At 42.6% G+C, this 13,583-nt stretch overlaps 1 protein-coding gene across 1 annotated transcript in view; it reads right to left on the minus strand.

Moving 5' to 3' along the window:
• The window catches only part of ppargc1b (peroxisome proliferator-activated receptor gamma, coactivator 1 beta), a 90,458-nt gene that overhangs the window by 20,411 nt on the left and 56,464 nt on the right, over positions 1 to 13,583 (minus strand). The window contains exon 2 of the mRNA XM_069669971.1: positions 2,240 to 2,425. Within this exon, the coding sequence (XP_069526072.1) occupies positions 2,240 to 2,425 (186 nt within the window). The remainder of the gene's footprint in view (positions 1 to 2,239; positions 2,426 to 13,583) is intronic.

Raw genomic sequence — 13,583 nt, forward strand, 5'->3', positions numbered from 1 at the left:
AGCAACAGAGAGGGAAACAAAGTTAAATCAATGACAGCTTGAAGGCAGTATGATGTATAATCATTTGCATAATATACTGCATTATTATTATTATTATTATTGCTGAAGTAATAATATATAATTAGCCCAACCTTTCTATCTCTTTCATTTCACTGCCTTCACTCTCCAAGGTTAAATAAAGCCCGACCACACACAAAGACGGATCAATCCCGCCCGACATGGGATTAGATTCCCATACACTTCTGTAAATAAGTGCCGTATTGACGGACAGCGAAGAGACAGTGACACCGGGGGCTCCATCCATCTGCTTATCACTCTATTCATTACTGCGTGTTTATACCCGAACACCGTCTGACCGTCTGCTCCGCTGTATTAGTCTGATCAATACTATATTGGCAAAAATATTATATGCCAGGGGGTTGGCGGATTGCAGCAATGATATGGAGCTGACAGAAATATATCTTTGTCTCAAACACATACTTGCAGGTGAAACACGGGGCAGTAAAGAAGTGTTAAACTATATATATATAATATGTAAGATATGGCTTTTTTGGTAAGAGAAGGCTACAGAAACAGCAAGGGGAGAGACATTCAGAATCCGGTCATAAAGAGAGAAAGGCACCACACGTGGAGTTGAAAATCAGTAAGGAAAGCACGTTAAAGGGAGAGGGACAATAGTTTGAAAATGAAAGTACAGACCAAAAACAGCCAGCAACTCAAAGAGCGTATCAGACAGGAAGATAAGAGGCAACGACAGATTGATGTCTTGTCTTCTCTTTCTTCTTGTTGTTGCATCTTTCTCATAAACATTTCGCAGTCAATACCAATATCTGTTACAGTTAATGTGGTACTCTGAGTCTGTTCTACGATCCTAACAGTGTCATAAAGTTTTGCGTCGACAGCAGGAAGACAAACAGTCACTCAGGCGTCGGCTAATGGGAATCGAAATATGAATAAAAATCAAGAGAGTGCAGACTGAGACAATGGCACCTGTATTCCCATCATGCCTTGCCTGTCTTCATTTAACCAATACTCTGTGGTGCATCTCGGCATCAAAGCAATTTCCACTTGCAGAGTTGCATTACATAGCCGATGATCTGGATCCAAATGCTACTTTATCTCTGTGTTGTCGTGTTTTTATTCTCAAGATGCACTCAATTTAGCCTCCATAATGGGAGCGAGAGACATTGCTGTGGTCGGATACCTATAGACAATCAATGATCCGGGGTTGACTTACAGAAGGAGAACAAACAAGAAGGGTATTCCCTGAATTCACCCGGCAAGGGCATTTGATACTGGAGCCTAAGGGCTTTTATTGGAACGATCCAATCTGATGGACGGCTTCCACCATCGTGTTACGTGCTGCGTAGTAGAGAATGACTTGCCCTCAGAAAGATGCTGCTTGTCCAAACTTATAAAAGGCCCAAATCAATATAACTAATTTACTTTACTTTACGGCCCTGCTTAAAAAAAAGCCCTTGGTCTTACTGTAGACATCTTTCTATGTTGACAAGGCTGTGCTTTCTAACATTTAAAGAGCTGCAACAGAGTCACACACTGATTTGTAAATGCATTTCTAAATAAGGCTGCAGCATTTGTTCAGATTTTTGCAAAATGTGTTATTTTTCTGGCCTGGCCTGCTTTCACCATTTTACAAACACGAAGAAGCTGCACTTGAAGGAGCAACAGATAGTTTTGAAACATTTGTTGGTAAAATAGTAAATATTGGTCATGTAATATGGAATTTTGCCACACATATTGGTGAAGCTTTTCAGGTGACGGTCTGAACAACAGAGAGCCAAGGCTCACTCCGAGCACACTTCCGTAGACCTCTCCTTGTGGACTGTCTCTCATTCCTGACTAACATTGAATCTAGATTTTAAACATATTAATGTTTGACACATATGCTCAAGACATGAAGCAATGGGTTCGACCATTTAGAGTGCCTTGCTTAATCACAGAAGTCGTGTTTTGGGGTCCAGCAGAATGTTTTCCAAAATCCAATCAGATTAGTTTCCAGTTTAAGTGTGGCTTCAGCATGCCAACTCTGTGGATCAGCCTTAAACCTGCAGCAATCTGGACTGTATGTTGATGAAGGGGGTTCTTTTCTTGTTTGTGCCTTCACATTTCCTTTTCTTGGATATCACATCCAAGCTTGGTTTGAAGCCTATGCAGTTTCCATGGGAGCAACCTGAGCTGTACAGAACAACTGAACTGTATTTTGGTGAAGGAGCCTCACCTCAAAGAGCTCATCTGCCGTACTGTAGTGGATAGAGGCCGGTGATGCGTCTGCTGGCTGATCATTGCACCACGGTAGCTCGCTGAGACAGTTGACGCTGTCGAAGTCACTGGTGTCCAGCTGGGAGAGGTCGATGTCCGGGAAGTCAGTGTCCAAACGGTCCGAACACACCTCCTCCTCCCCATACTGAAGACGGAAAAAGAGAGGGAGAGAGGGAAAGGTCACGTTAGTCAAACATCAAGATTAAAGAAAAATTCCCTGGGTGGTTTGTCTTTTTTGAGATGCAACAAAAGTGCACGAGTCCCTTTGTAAAGCATGAACCCAAGTAACTGGAGGTGCTGATCACAGCTGGAAAGATCTTCAGTGAGAAATGATGCATGCGTCACTCACGTCTGCTGCTTATGCGATCACAAAGGAAGTGATGTTTTCTCTGCTCTCTGAAACACAGCTACCAAACATGGGAAATAATCCTGCTCCCTCTGTGAAACTGCCAAGGTTTGTGTTTCCTGTGAAGTTCAGCGCTACCATTGTTAGAATTAGGGGTTCAGTTCCCAATGGGCCACCCTTTCTAAAATATGTATGCTCTTGAAGTACTGTGAGGCACTCTGGATAAAAGCCTCCATCATCTGGCATATACTGTATATTATTACACTGTTCACTGTCGGAGTCACAAGGAGCTCTCATCAACAGCCCCTCATCGCTCAACAGCTTCTCATTATAGATAATGAGACTTTCATGTAAGAGGAGGTTCGACACTGAAACCAATAGAGGCATCTGCACCGGCACAGTGTCATGTACTCCAGCAGGACCTATATGGAGACATCTCCATGCATTTATCCTGTACATCTCCCACTGGCTCACTCACATCAGTGTGCAGCCGTGACCCAAGAGGTCTTCAGGCGATTAGTTCCCCTTCGCTGGTTGAGGGTGTGTTAATCAGTGAAATGAGCCGCTCTGTTTGGTCTAGTTAATCTGTGGACTCTGTGGTCATAGTGGCACCGGGTCGATCAATCTTTGTTTTCTGTGTTTCATTTGTGTAGGAAAATCTCTTGAGTTATGTGCACTGACAACAGCGTTTTTAAAAGGTAAATTATATTCAGAGCCTCTTCGTAAAACTCCAAGATGAAACCTTAAACCCCTCCAACCCCACAATGACCCTTGAATCCCCGGAAGAATACCAAAGAATGGCTAATTGAACGATCCCTGTAGAGTTTTGCTGCCCCTCAAAGGACCCCTGTAGCTCCTAAAAATGTCAATGAGGAATTCAGAGCCACTTGGTGAAATTCGGAAATCAATCCTTAAACCCCTTAAACCTCTTGCATCCTTTAAAGAACACCAAAGAAAGAAGAAATGTACAATACCTAAAAGTTTTGATGCACCTCAAGGACCAAAGGTTTCAATATAAAAGTCACTGACGACTTTAGAGCCTGTTGTGAAATCCAGAAATCAAGCCTTAAACCCCTAAAACCCCAAACAGACCTTTGAAACCCCTGAAAAACCAAATGAATGATCACTAAAGACTTTTGGTGCCACTCAAGGAACCTTATAACCAGCTTACAGCCCATAGAGACCCCTCCGACACCTCTACAGCACCACCTGGGACGTCTGTAAACTCAACAAGCCCTGTAACCCCTCGTGAAACCCCTTAACCCCCATGTAGGAGCCCCACTAACCCTTTTAAGAATTGCTGTAATCCTCTAAGGTCCTTAAATTCTCAAAGAAATCTTTAACAAACCCACTGACCCTCAAAACAGAGCCCTACTTTATGATCAACCTAAATGATATCTCAGGCAGGAATCAGCAGCCACGTGGTTTGCAGTCACAACACATGGCTGAGGCTCAGACAGTAGCATTGAGCCACGTCATTGAGAGAACAGAGAAGAAGAGGAAGTGTGTGGACGTGACTCAGTGTAAAGGGAAGTGACTGCAGTCTCTTGGGGGAGCTGAGTTAGGGAGGAAGAAGGAGAATAACTTTGGTGAAGCAGGAAAGAATAGCACGAGGAGGATCTGAAAGAAAGCCGCCAAACTGAATTGTGAGCTTGATAAACATGTGTTGATGTGTGTGCGCTGTCTCCACAGAAATGCAAGATATTAATGTTCTAGTGGAGAAGCATGCTCTGTTACTGGTCTGTCTGCTCCTTATTCACTTATAAACACACACACACACACACACGTCCTTTTCCATTCATCTCACTGGGTGAGCAGACTGGCTCGACCAGTTATACCATCTTTCAAACTGAATCTAACAGGCGGTTTTCATTCACTATCAGGTTTCCTTGGCCGTAATCTCATCTCCCACTGACTGCACATTGCCTCCTTGATATTTTATCCCAGAGCTCAACACGGTCTTTGACAGCGAATAAACCTTATTAAGTGAGCCACTGTGAGCCACCGGGATGCATTTCTTACACTGTTATGTGCGACAGGTTTAACGTGACACTTTTGGACTTAAATGGCATCTAAAACTTTTATTAACAACACTACTCTTGACATTTTGAGATGCGCCATATTTTTAAATCAGTAAACGTAGCTTTAACACAGTCAGCGATGTCAGAAAATGTGCTACAATTCTTATTATTTATTGGGAAGTTCACCTAGTGTAGCCTCACTAGCTAACGATAGCAGTGCTTATTCAACACAAAATAATGGTTTGATTTTTGTCGACATGTAAGCAGTGCAAACGTTGGCATATTTAAATTACTGTCTGTTTTACATCAACTTAAATCACGGCTGTCCAACACGCAGGCCTCCGAGTCAAAGCTCAGTTTGATGATTAATGATTAACTGACTCTAGAGGGTTCTTGACATTTATTAAAACAGCATCGATAACATTAATGAGTCAACATTTAAGAGGACTAATCACCATACTTTTCTCATTTTGTTCAGTCTGTTTTATATTAAATTGGATCGACAGCAGCTAGTGAAAGCTCAGTATGGTGATCTACTTATTCCAGAGGGTCCTAGATACACATGACAACAGTGTAGCCTGCTTATAACAGTCAATAACAATGAGCATATCATTTAGCTTATGCACAAAGTTCGACATTCTGTGCTCTTCTTCTGTCCTGACTAACCATCAGAAACCATTTCACTAAAGCAGTTACACTTCCCACAAACTAATAAATAATCACTTCACACATAAATAATGAATTTACAATAACTACTTGTCACTTCTCAGCAGTGCATCATCATTTAATCACTTCACTTTCCCTTATAATTTTAATATGAATGTATTTTTTAAACACTTTTTCATTTCCTGCTTGCTTTTTTCTTCGACTTTAATAAAAGAATTAAAAACATTTCACAAATCATTTTCACCGTCTTTCCTTATAATAGTTACTTTATTCATTATTTTGTCCCTCTCCCTCCCCTTACACAACACATACACACAAACACACACACACACACACACTGTTCTCGTCCCATCAGCTAGAAAGCCAGATCCAGCGTTTGTTTGTTAATAACGACAATATCATGTTGTATTTATGATCGCCGCTTGTATTGTTTTGATCTCTGACCTCATACTAGCTCAAGTACAAATGCTCCCACTATGCTTCGCTGTGTGTGTGTGTGTGTGTGTGTGTGTGTGTGTGTGTGTGTGTGTGTGTGTGCGTGTGTTTATTTGGGTCAAGGAATTGATAACATGTGCTGATATCATTTATGGTTTCATAAATTACAGCGAGGAATTACACAGCGGAGCAGAGCCGTCATGATCAAAGAGCCAATCAGCAGAGTGGGGAGAAGGAGAGACAGAATGGAGTGATGGAGGGAGAGGAGAGTAAGGAGGAGATAAAGGAGAAGGATGAAGAGAAAAAGAAAAAAGGCGGGAGGAGAAAGGAGGGAAAAGGTGAGGAAGAGGAAAGATAAGATTGAGTGGGTTAAAGGGAGAAAAAGAAATGTGGGTCAGGAGAGAGGGGGGATAAAAGAGCGATAGAGGAGGAGCAATAGGAAGGAGGAGGGGGGGCAGTCGTGACTTGATAGAGAAGCAGAAGGAGAAGAAGGGATGGAGGGAGGAGACGAAAGACGAGAAGGGAGAGGATGCCCTCTATAAGACCCTCCCACTGCTTCCTCTCCCCAGTTGCTGATGCAGGTGTGTGTTTTCACCTATTGCGCGCGCGTGTAAGTGTGTGTGCGTGTGTTATTAAGCATGCAGCTCACATCCGTCTCACGTGCGCCTGACTCATCCCCCCTCCATCACTCGTTAACATCCTTCCTTTTCTCCTCTTTCATCTCATCCTCTACGTCTCCATCCTTCCTTTCTTCACCTCTCCCCCTTGACCTCTATCCTCTTCCCTTCACCTGTCCTCTTTTCCTTCATTCAGCATCCTTTCCTCCATCTCCAGTCCCTTCTCCCCTTCTCTTCTCTCTTGCTGTCTCCTTTTCTCTTGTCTCCTCTCGTCCATCCTTTCTCCTCAACATCCCCCATTCCCTCTACTCTCTTACATATATTTGCTCTTGTGTCCTTCATCTTTCTTTTCTCCCACTCTGTTTTATCCTTCTTTGATTCTTGCTTCGTTGTTCCTCTGCTGTTTCCTTCTTCCCTCCTTCAATCTATCAGTTTCTTCCTTTTTTCTTCATTTCTTTTACCTCTAACATCTTTTTCATCCCCTCTTATATCCTCAGCATCCTTCCTTTCCCCTTTTATCCTTTCCTTTTTCCCCTCTGTTCTATGCCTCTTTACATCTACTCCTCCTTCCTCTCCTCTACCCGCCACCTCTTTTTTCTTTATTGGCCTTCATTCCTTTCTTTCATTCCTTTTAGGTCTTTCCCTCTCTAATATAATTTTCCCTCCCTCCATATTTCTCCCTTTCTTCAGCTCTCCCTTCTTCTCTATTTGTGCTCTTTTTTCATCTTCTGTCGCTCTCTCTCCTTCTCTTTTTCATCCATTCTTCTTTCCTCTATCTTTCCTCCTCTTCCCCCACTCCTCATAAACTCAAAGGACAGGCTGATTGATTTCATTGTTTCCACTCAGCCTTCTCTCTCTCCTCAGTCATTCCTCCTTCTCTCCATTTAAGCCGTCAATCAATAAAAACATCCTTGGGCATGACACACACTACACCAAACACATACAGCACATAACATGTGTTCCCATGTTGCGGCAGGAAACAGGTAAACTGAATGTTAAGTGGAGAATGAGCAGCACACACACACAAGCTGTACAATCACGTGATGTCTTCAGCTTTACATCCACATACCAACGCAGCGATCCTCTGCCTTGTATGACGCTCTGCTGGTGTGTCCTGCTCTCTGTCACACACACTCACACACACACATGCACAGATAGATATTTGCCCATGTCACGTGCTAACACACTCACACAAACATCATGCAACACACACACACACACACACGACTGAGCACAGCAACACATATGTGAGATGCGGAAGAGCATCGTCTTTGCAGCAGCAGAAGGCGAAAGGCGGCCGTGTTCCCGACGCAGCGCTGACTCTGAATAATGATGAAGCTCCTGACAGCTACACAACATGAGTCACACACACCGGGAGGAACAGCTCAACGAGGAGCGACGCCCGCACCGCTCTGCTCTTATGTCCTATTTTTCACGCAGTTCCATATTGTGCATGTTCTCAGAACATCAGGTTACATTATCACGTCTGAGTGCAGCGACCTCTGACCTTAAACATGCTCATACTGGTTGTTCATAAGGCTGCTAACGCTCAGGGCCTGTTCGGGTTTGGGTCACGTTTTGTAATGTTAAGTGGCGCCTGGGATGGGAACCATTCTACTACTGCAGGTAGGAGTGTGTCAGAATTGCAAGACTGCAAAAAAAGCTTATTGGGAAAACATTACTGAACAAAGACCTAGCACTCTTCTCATGTCTCTACCTCCTTGTCTCCTCGCTCCTCCGTCCTCTAGCCTGTGACCTGTTAATCAATACCAGTGCACCATCTTGAAGGAATTCTTACTCCCTAAAATGCATCTTGGGGGAGAGAGGAGAAAGGAGGCTTGCTGGAGGAGCTATGAGCAAGGATGCACACTACAGGAGAGGAGGAGAGGAAAGAAGAGGCTCAACGCCGTCATTTATCTGGCGAAGAAAGTTTCTTTGTGCGATAGGAAAAAGCCGATAAAGCTTTGCAGTTCATCTCCTCTCTCAGAGGAATAGCGCCCTCCTGCACCGGGTCACACACAGTTCATAGCACGCTTAGCCCAGTAAGGCAGTGAAACAGCCCAGAGGTGAGACAAGTGAGTCTGTATCTACATTTGCATGTTTGAGTCCATGAAAAATCTCAAAGCATTGAGTTTAAAAAGAAGCTCAGTCTAACTCTACTGAGGTGGCCTTAAGCAAAAAAAGGGAGAGAAGTCTGGGGTGTGAATATAAATGAGTTTTTTTTTGCTGAAAAACTCCAAAGTGCTCAGTCATCCTTCCCTGGGACAAAATAAATGTGTTATGCTTACTAAAAGAGAAATAAAGAGGAGAAGAAGAGGCCTTTTCTTCCCTGTCTTTAACATAGTCTAATGGCATTGGCATGACACAAAAGCATCCCAGCCATGAGCACATCACTCACTGTGTGTCTGTCTAAATCTGTTATGGCTTAAATGGAGCATTAGAATGAGCAAATTAAGCAAATGAGCATGAAATTAATGCAGAATACGGACACTTCTGAAGTTATTTATAGGGCATACGTCTTGAAAAATAGTGAGAAGTTCAATCCGAGTTTATTAGGTCTCATAAAAAACAGTCTGCGTATGAACCTGGAAAAAGAAGTAGAAGATCAGTGCTGAAAGAAGAAGTGTGGATTGTGTATAAACCCACAGCATCCACATCTGCAGGTTGTGCTGATGTGGATGCAAAACGTACTCCTCACCTTTGACCTTTTGAAACCTATAAAATCTTCTAGCTACCGTGTGCTTGTAAAGGGCATCGCCGTGCAATAATAGTGGTAATGGGGTGTGAAAATAAAGAAGTGTGGTGACTTCCATTTGTGGTTAATCTCTGCCTTAGTAACAACAGTGAAAAACCTACTGGCCCGTTCAGTCATAAAAAGGCCTGCTGGGACAATCGCGCATTAAAAACCTGCGCTATTTATAGCCGGCCTGCACGTGGGAGAGCTATCTGGGCTAAAACCAGCAAGTGGATATGGAAAGGCCAGAGACACTCTGCGGTGGTGCTCTAGCATGTGGATGTACTGGACTGCATCCTTCACTTCTATCTTTAAACACACACTCACACATGACACATTCTTTCAAGGGTTATCTCCTGTTTGAGTCCTCACCATGGTGCTGGGGTAAAGCTGCAGGTCTTTCCACTGGTTTTTCTATGAATAGCACATCAGGATTTTAGTTACACAAGAATTTCTTGGGGGCCGGAAATATCTTACTAGTTGAGTTAAGTCCTCGTGGGCGGAGTTAAAAAGACATTCAAGCTAAAAATATGGAGCCAAGTAACCTCAAGGAACACTACACACGACTTACATACAAGCTACTTAGCCGAACACACAAGTTCAACCTCGTGATTAGACCTGAAACAGTCTCCCAATTCCCACCTATAATACACACAACATTCAATACAATTATACTTCACCAAATCAGGAATGATACAAGCGCCATCCAGCCGTCCATCACTTCCTCACATATGCTAAATATTAAAAGGGTAACGACACTCTTCCATTCCTTTCATGTTCCCTTTGTGGAAAATTAGTGCCATTTTAAGGAAACATGTGAGTGTTAGTGTGCACATCATGGATGCTTCACTTTATCTGCTGGGTAGCCACAGACTCTACCTTTTGTCAAATCTCACAGGCACTTGACTTGTCAATCAATCCCTTTCTAATCACTTTATATTAATATTTTCTGCTTGTTTTAAAATGATACCAATGCATTTGCATCACAGGGGACCTCAGTCAAAAGCAATTTTGCCTTTGCATTCTTAATGCATGGAAATATGTATTCATGTCATGTTTGCACACTATCAGAGAGCTCTCTGTCAATCATGAAAAGGACAGATACAGATGGACACGTGATTTTTTTCCTTTCTTTTAATCAGATTACAATATTTTGTGATGAATCATGTCATAGAAGGAATAAGTTACAGTTTTGCTTTGATGCGTGTTTCTTGGAGTTGTGTTATTCTTGCTCTTTGTAGTCTGCAGCTGTATTATAAATATGTTGGTAGGATGAGAGTTAAGTTGTCTTTTACCATTGTGTTAAAAAAACCCTGCTGAGATGGAAGTGTCCCTTTCCCAACTTTTGCACCATAAAAGAACCCGGACAAACAAGTAGCTGTCGGTGCACTTGAACTACGTGAAAGTGCAAATAAAATAATCCCTGCACATAAACCGAGCACTCCATTGTTCTGATAAAAGTGTGATTCTTTATTGATCCACACAGAGAAATCAAAGGCCTGGCTTCTTTCCTGGCAGCTCTACAGCAGGCCCTTTTTGTAACGTTACGTAAGGTCAGTCACAAGCCTCGTCATGTGCCGGTGAGTCCTCGCCAGTGTTCTGGACTGTCCAAACTTCCCTTTAGACACACACACTCAGTCAATCTCACACGCGCACACACAGGGATACACCATCACCATACAAGGTCAAGCTCTCTCGACTCCCGGCTGTAGATCACAGGAGGATGAAGGCAAAAAAGAGTATAAGTCTCCTTGGAATATAAGGGATGATTTCTCATGTAGTACATCCACTGGTGCGCTTCATGAATAATTTGATTTGACCCTCAAAGGCTTTTGTACCACTGGTTCTGAACTGCTTAAGCGCTGGATCAAGAGGTTTTAGACCGAAGACCTATTTGTTGCAGCAATCCCTCTTACTTATTGGAGAACTGCTGAGGTACAAAATGCACTTTGACTCAATTCCCAAGAGGAGAAAAATCTAATTTTACTCTCTTCTCATTCATCAAGTTACAAGCTTCTTTTCATCAGTGAGTTAAATTCTGCTATGGATTCAGGGTTGTTAACCGGCCACAGTTAGAGGAAAAAGATGTTTGTCTTCTTTAATCGTTTTGTTAATCAAACAGACTTGAAATGGAAAAAAATCTAAATGTTTAATGATCTGAAATCCCAGTTTGTCCTCTGTGCAGGCCACTTTGGCAGTTAGTTAGTTAGTAGCAGAAGTAATGTTGGATAGATACATGTACACATCAGACCATGACTATCACCATAGCATGTTCGTTTCAAGTCACCAGAAATGTAGTCACGGTAACCACATTTCTACCATCTGCTACCATCTGTTGGTATTGACACTTTCTCCAACATGAGGACCAAGTTTAACTTTAACTGACCAAAAATGCAATGCCTTAAACCTTTTTTCTTTTAATACAGAGAACGGGGAGGGGGTATGTGTGAAGGTTAAGTGACAGACCGGAGCCCATATAGCTGAAAAATGATGATGAGAGGAGCTGGATGGAGAGTTGTAATCACCTTCCAGCCTTGCACATTGAAGTGACATGGAAGATATAAGGCAGCGTGCCAGGGCTGGGGACTCTGTTAAGTGTCCCACTGCCTTGACTCTCACTTTCTTGTAGGTCACTTTGACAGGAAGTGGTTTATAAATGACACCTCAGATGTCCCCGGAGTGCCGCTCAAACTTATCCACTCATGACCCCCATAAATGAGGAGACCCTGCATGTGAACATCAAGGAATGAAATTTGGTCTCCATCTTTGGTGCCAAGCGCTAATTGCTGTGGAGTTACAGCTGAGACACTTGTGGTCAATTAGACTTTAGATTATTGTACACTCCAAGAAATACAAGGTGTCAACTAGAACCATCTAGGGTTCTTTGGCTTGTCCCCAAAGGAAATGAATACTTGGTTTCTTGTAAAACCTTTTATAATGGTTCTACCATTTTTAGAAGGTTCTACCCAGAAACCAAACTAAAGGTTTATACCAAGAACTATTTGTGAAAGCTTCCACTCAGAACTCCCTTTGAGAGGAGAGAAAATCCTTCTATGGTTTAATGGTTCCAACCAGAACCCTCTGAGGGTTCTATCCAGTCCTCCACTTTCTAGCAGTGCTTAAAGTCGAGGTGAAATGAAAAATGTCATTTAAATCCTTTTAGATCACATCCCCGGGAATATTGTGCATCTATTTGACAATATAGGCCTAAAGAAATACAGAAAATCAATTTCTTCGTATTCTTATATAAAAATCCGACCATTTTTTCATCCGGTAAAACTAAATTTTACGCGTGCTTACGTAAGTTAGCACCAAACAATTTCAACCAATCAATCTGCAACATTTAGCCGCAGAGCACCAAGAACGCTCGGTCAGTTAGCTAGCTACTGTGCTGTGGAGAACGTCTGTCTACGCCCACTTCTCAACGATCACATCAAATCCCTCTAATGATATGTCCCGCCTGCACGTCCTGTTTCACTCGGAACAGAAGTGTAGGGGGGCTGTAATATCATCTTAAATAACCCACTAGTTTCCAAGAGACAAGCAAAACCATGTTGTGTTTTAAAGGCCAAATGAGGATGAGGATCTTTTAACGCCCATGCTTTAAACAATCCTCAATGAACTTTCTTCCAAGATGGGTTCTTTGATTTAGAAGTGTTCTTAATGGCTCCCTGAGTCTTACAAAGAACCCTAAAAGGAAATGTGTCAAAAGTAAAAGTCCATAATGAACAATCATAGAACTATTCCACATATATGTCCAAGAATGTCGTTTATATTCTATCAATCACGCTATGACGCAGTACACATACGTCGTGACCTTCTGAGGGGCCCCTTTCTTCAGGTTGACAACCAATACTTCATCATGAGGGAGCCGCCTGTGACTCAGTGCATCATCTGTTGGCAGGTAATGAGAAGGGAAAGCTGCACCATTTAAACTTCCCAACTCATTTTTCTCCTCTGCAGCCAACAGAGAAGGGATGTGCTTAATTACTACGAACAAAAAGGATGCCCCCTCCATCTGCGCCGCCCCCCCTCCATGTTTAATAAGGGCCACAAAAAGCCAATTATGAGCTGTTTGATTATTGAGGTACAAAGTCAGACAATGAAAACTCACAAGGGTACGGACGGAAGCTAAATTAGGATGCAGATCAATGGGAATCATTATCTCAAGCTGTTTAATCTTTATTTATCCAGAGCAGCTTGACTGAGCACCAAAATGTTTTTTCAGCGGTAACCTGCTTTACATTCACAAAGTTAACATGTTTTCACAGAGGGAGGACAGCCCTGTTCAGACGCTGTCTTCTGGTGCAGCGTGTGTTCTTCTTCTAATCAGATTCTGCAAACACAATTCAAACCTGCTCCGAACAACCCAGGAGGTCACTTTAAAAACCTATTTGTTTTGAAATCTAGGACTGCTGATGATCGTGCCATAATCTATTGATCTGTTGTGTAGCTGATTACTCATTAGATGCACTGAATGTTAG

This window comes from Semicossyphus pulcher, unplaced genomic scaffold (assembly GCF_022749685.1).
Source record: "Semicossyphus pulcher isolate SPU_LCO1_2020_fin unplaced genomic scaffold, fSemPul1.0.p SCAF_2, whole genome shotgun sequence".
NCBI classification, from domain to species: domain Eukaryota; kingdom Metazoa; phylum Chordata; class Actinopteri; order Labriformes; family Labridae; genus Semicossyphus; species Semicossyphus pulcher.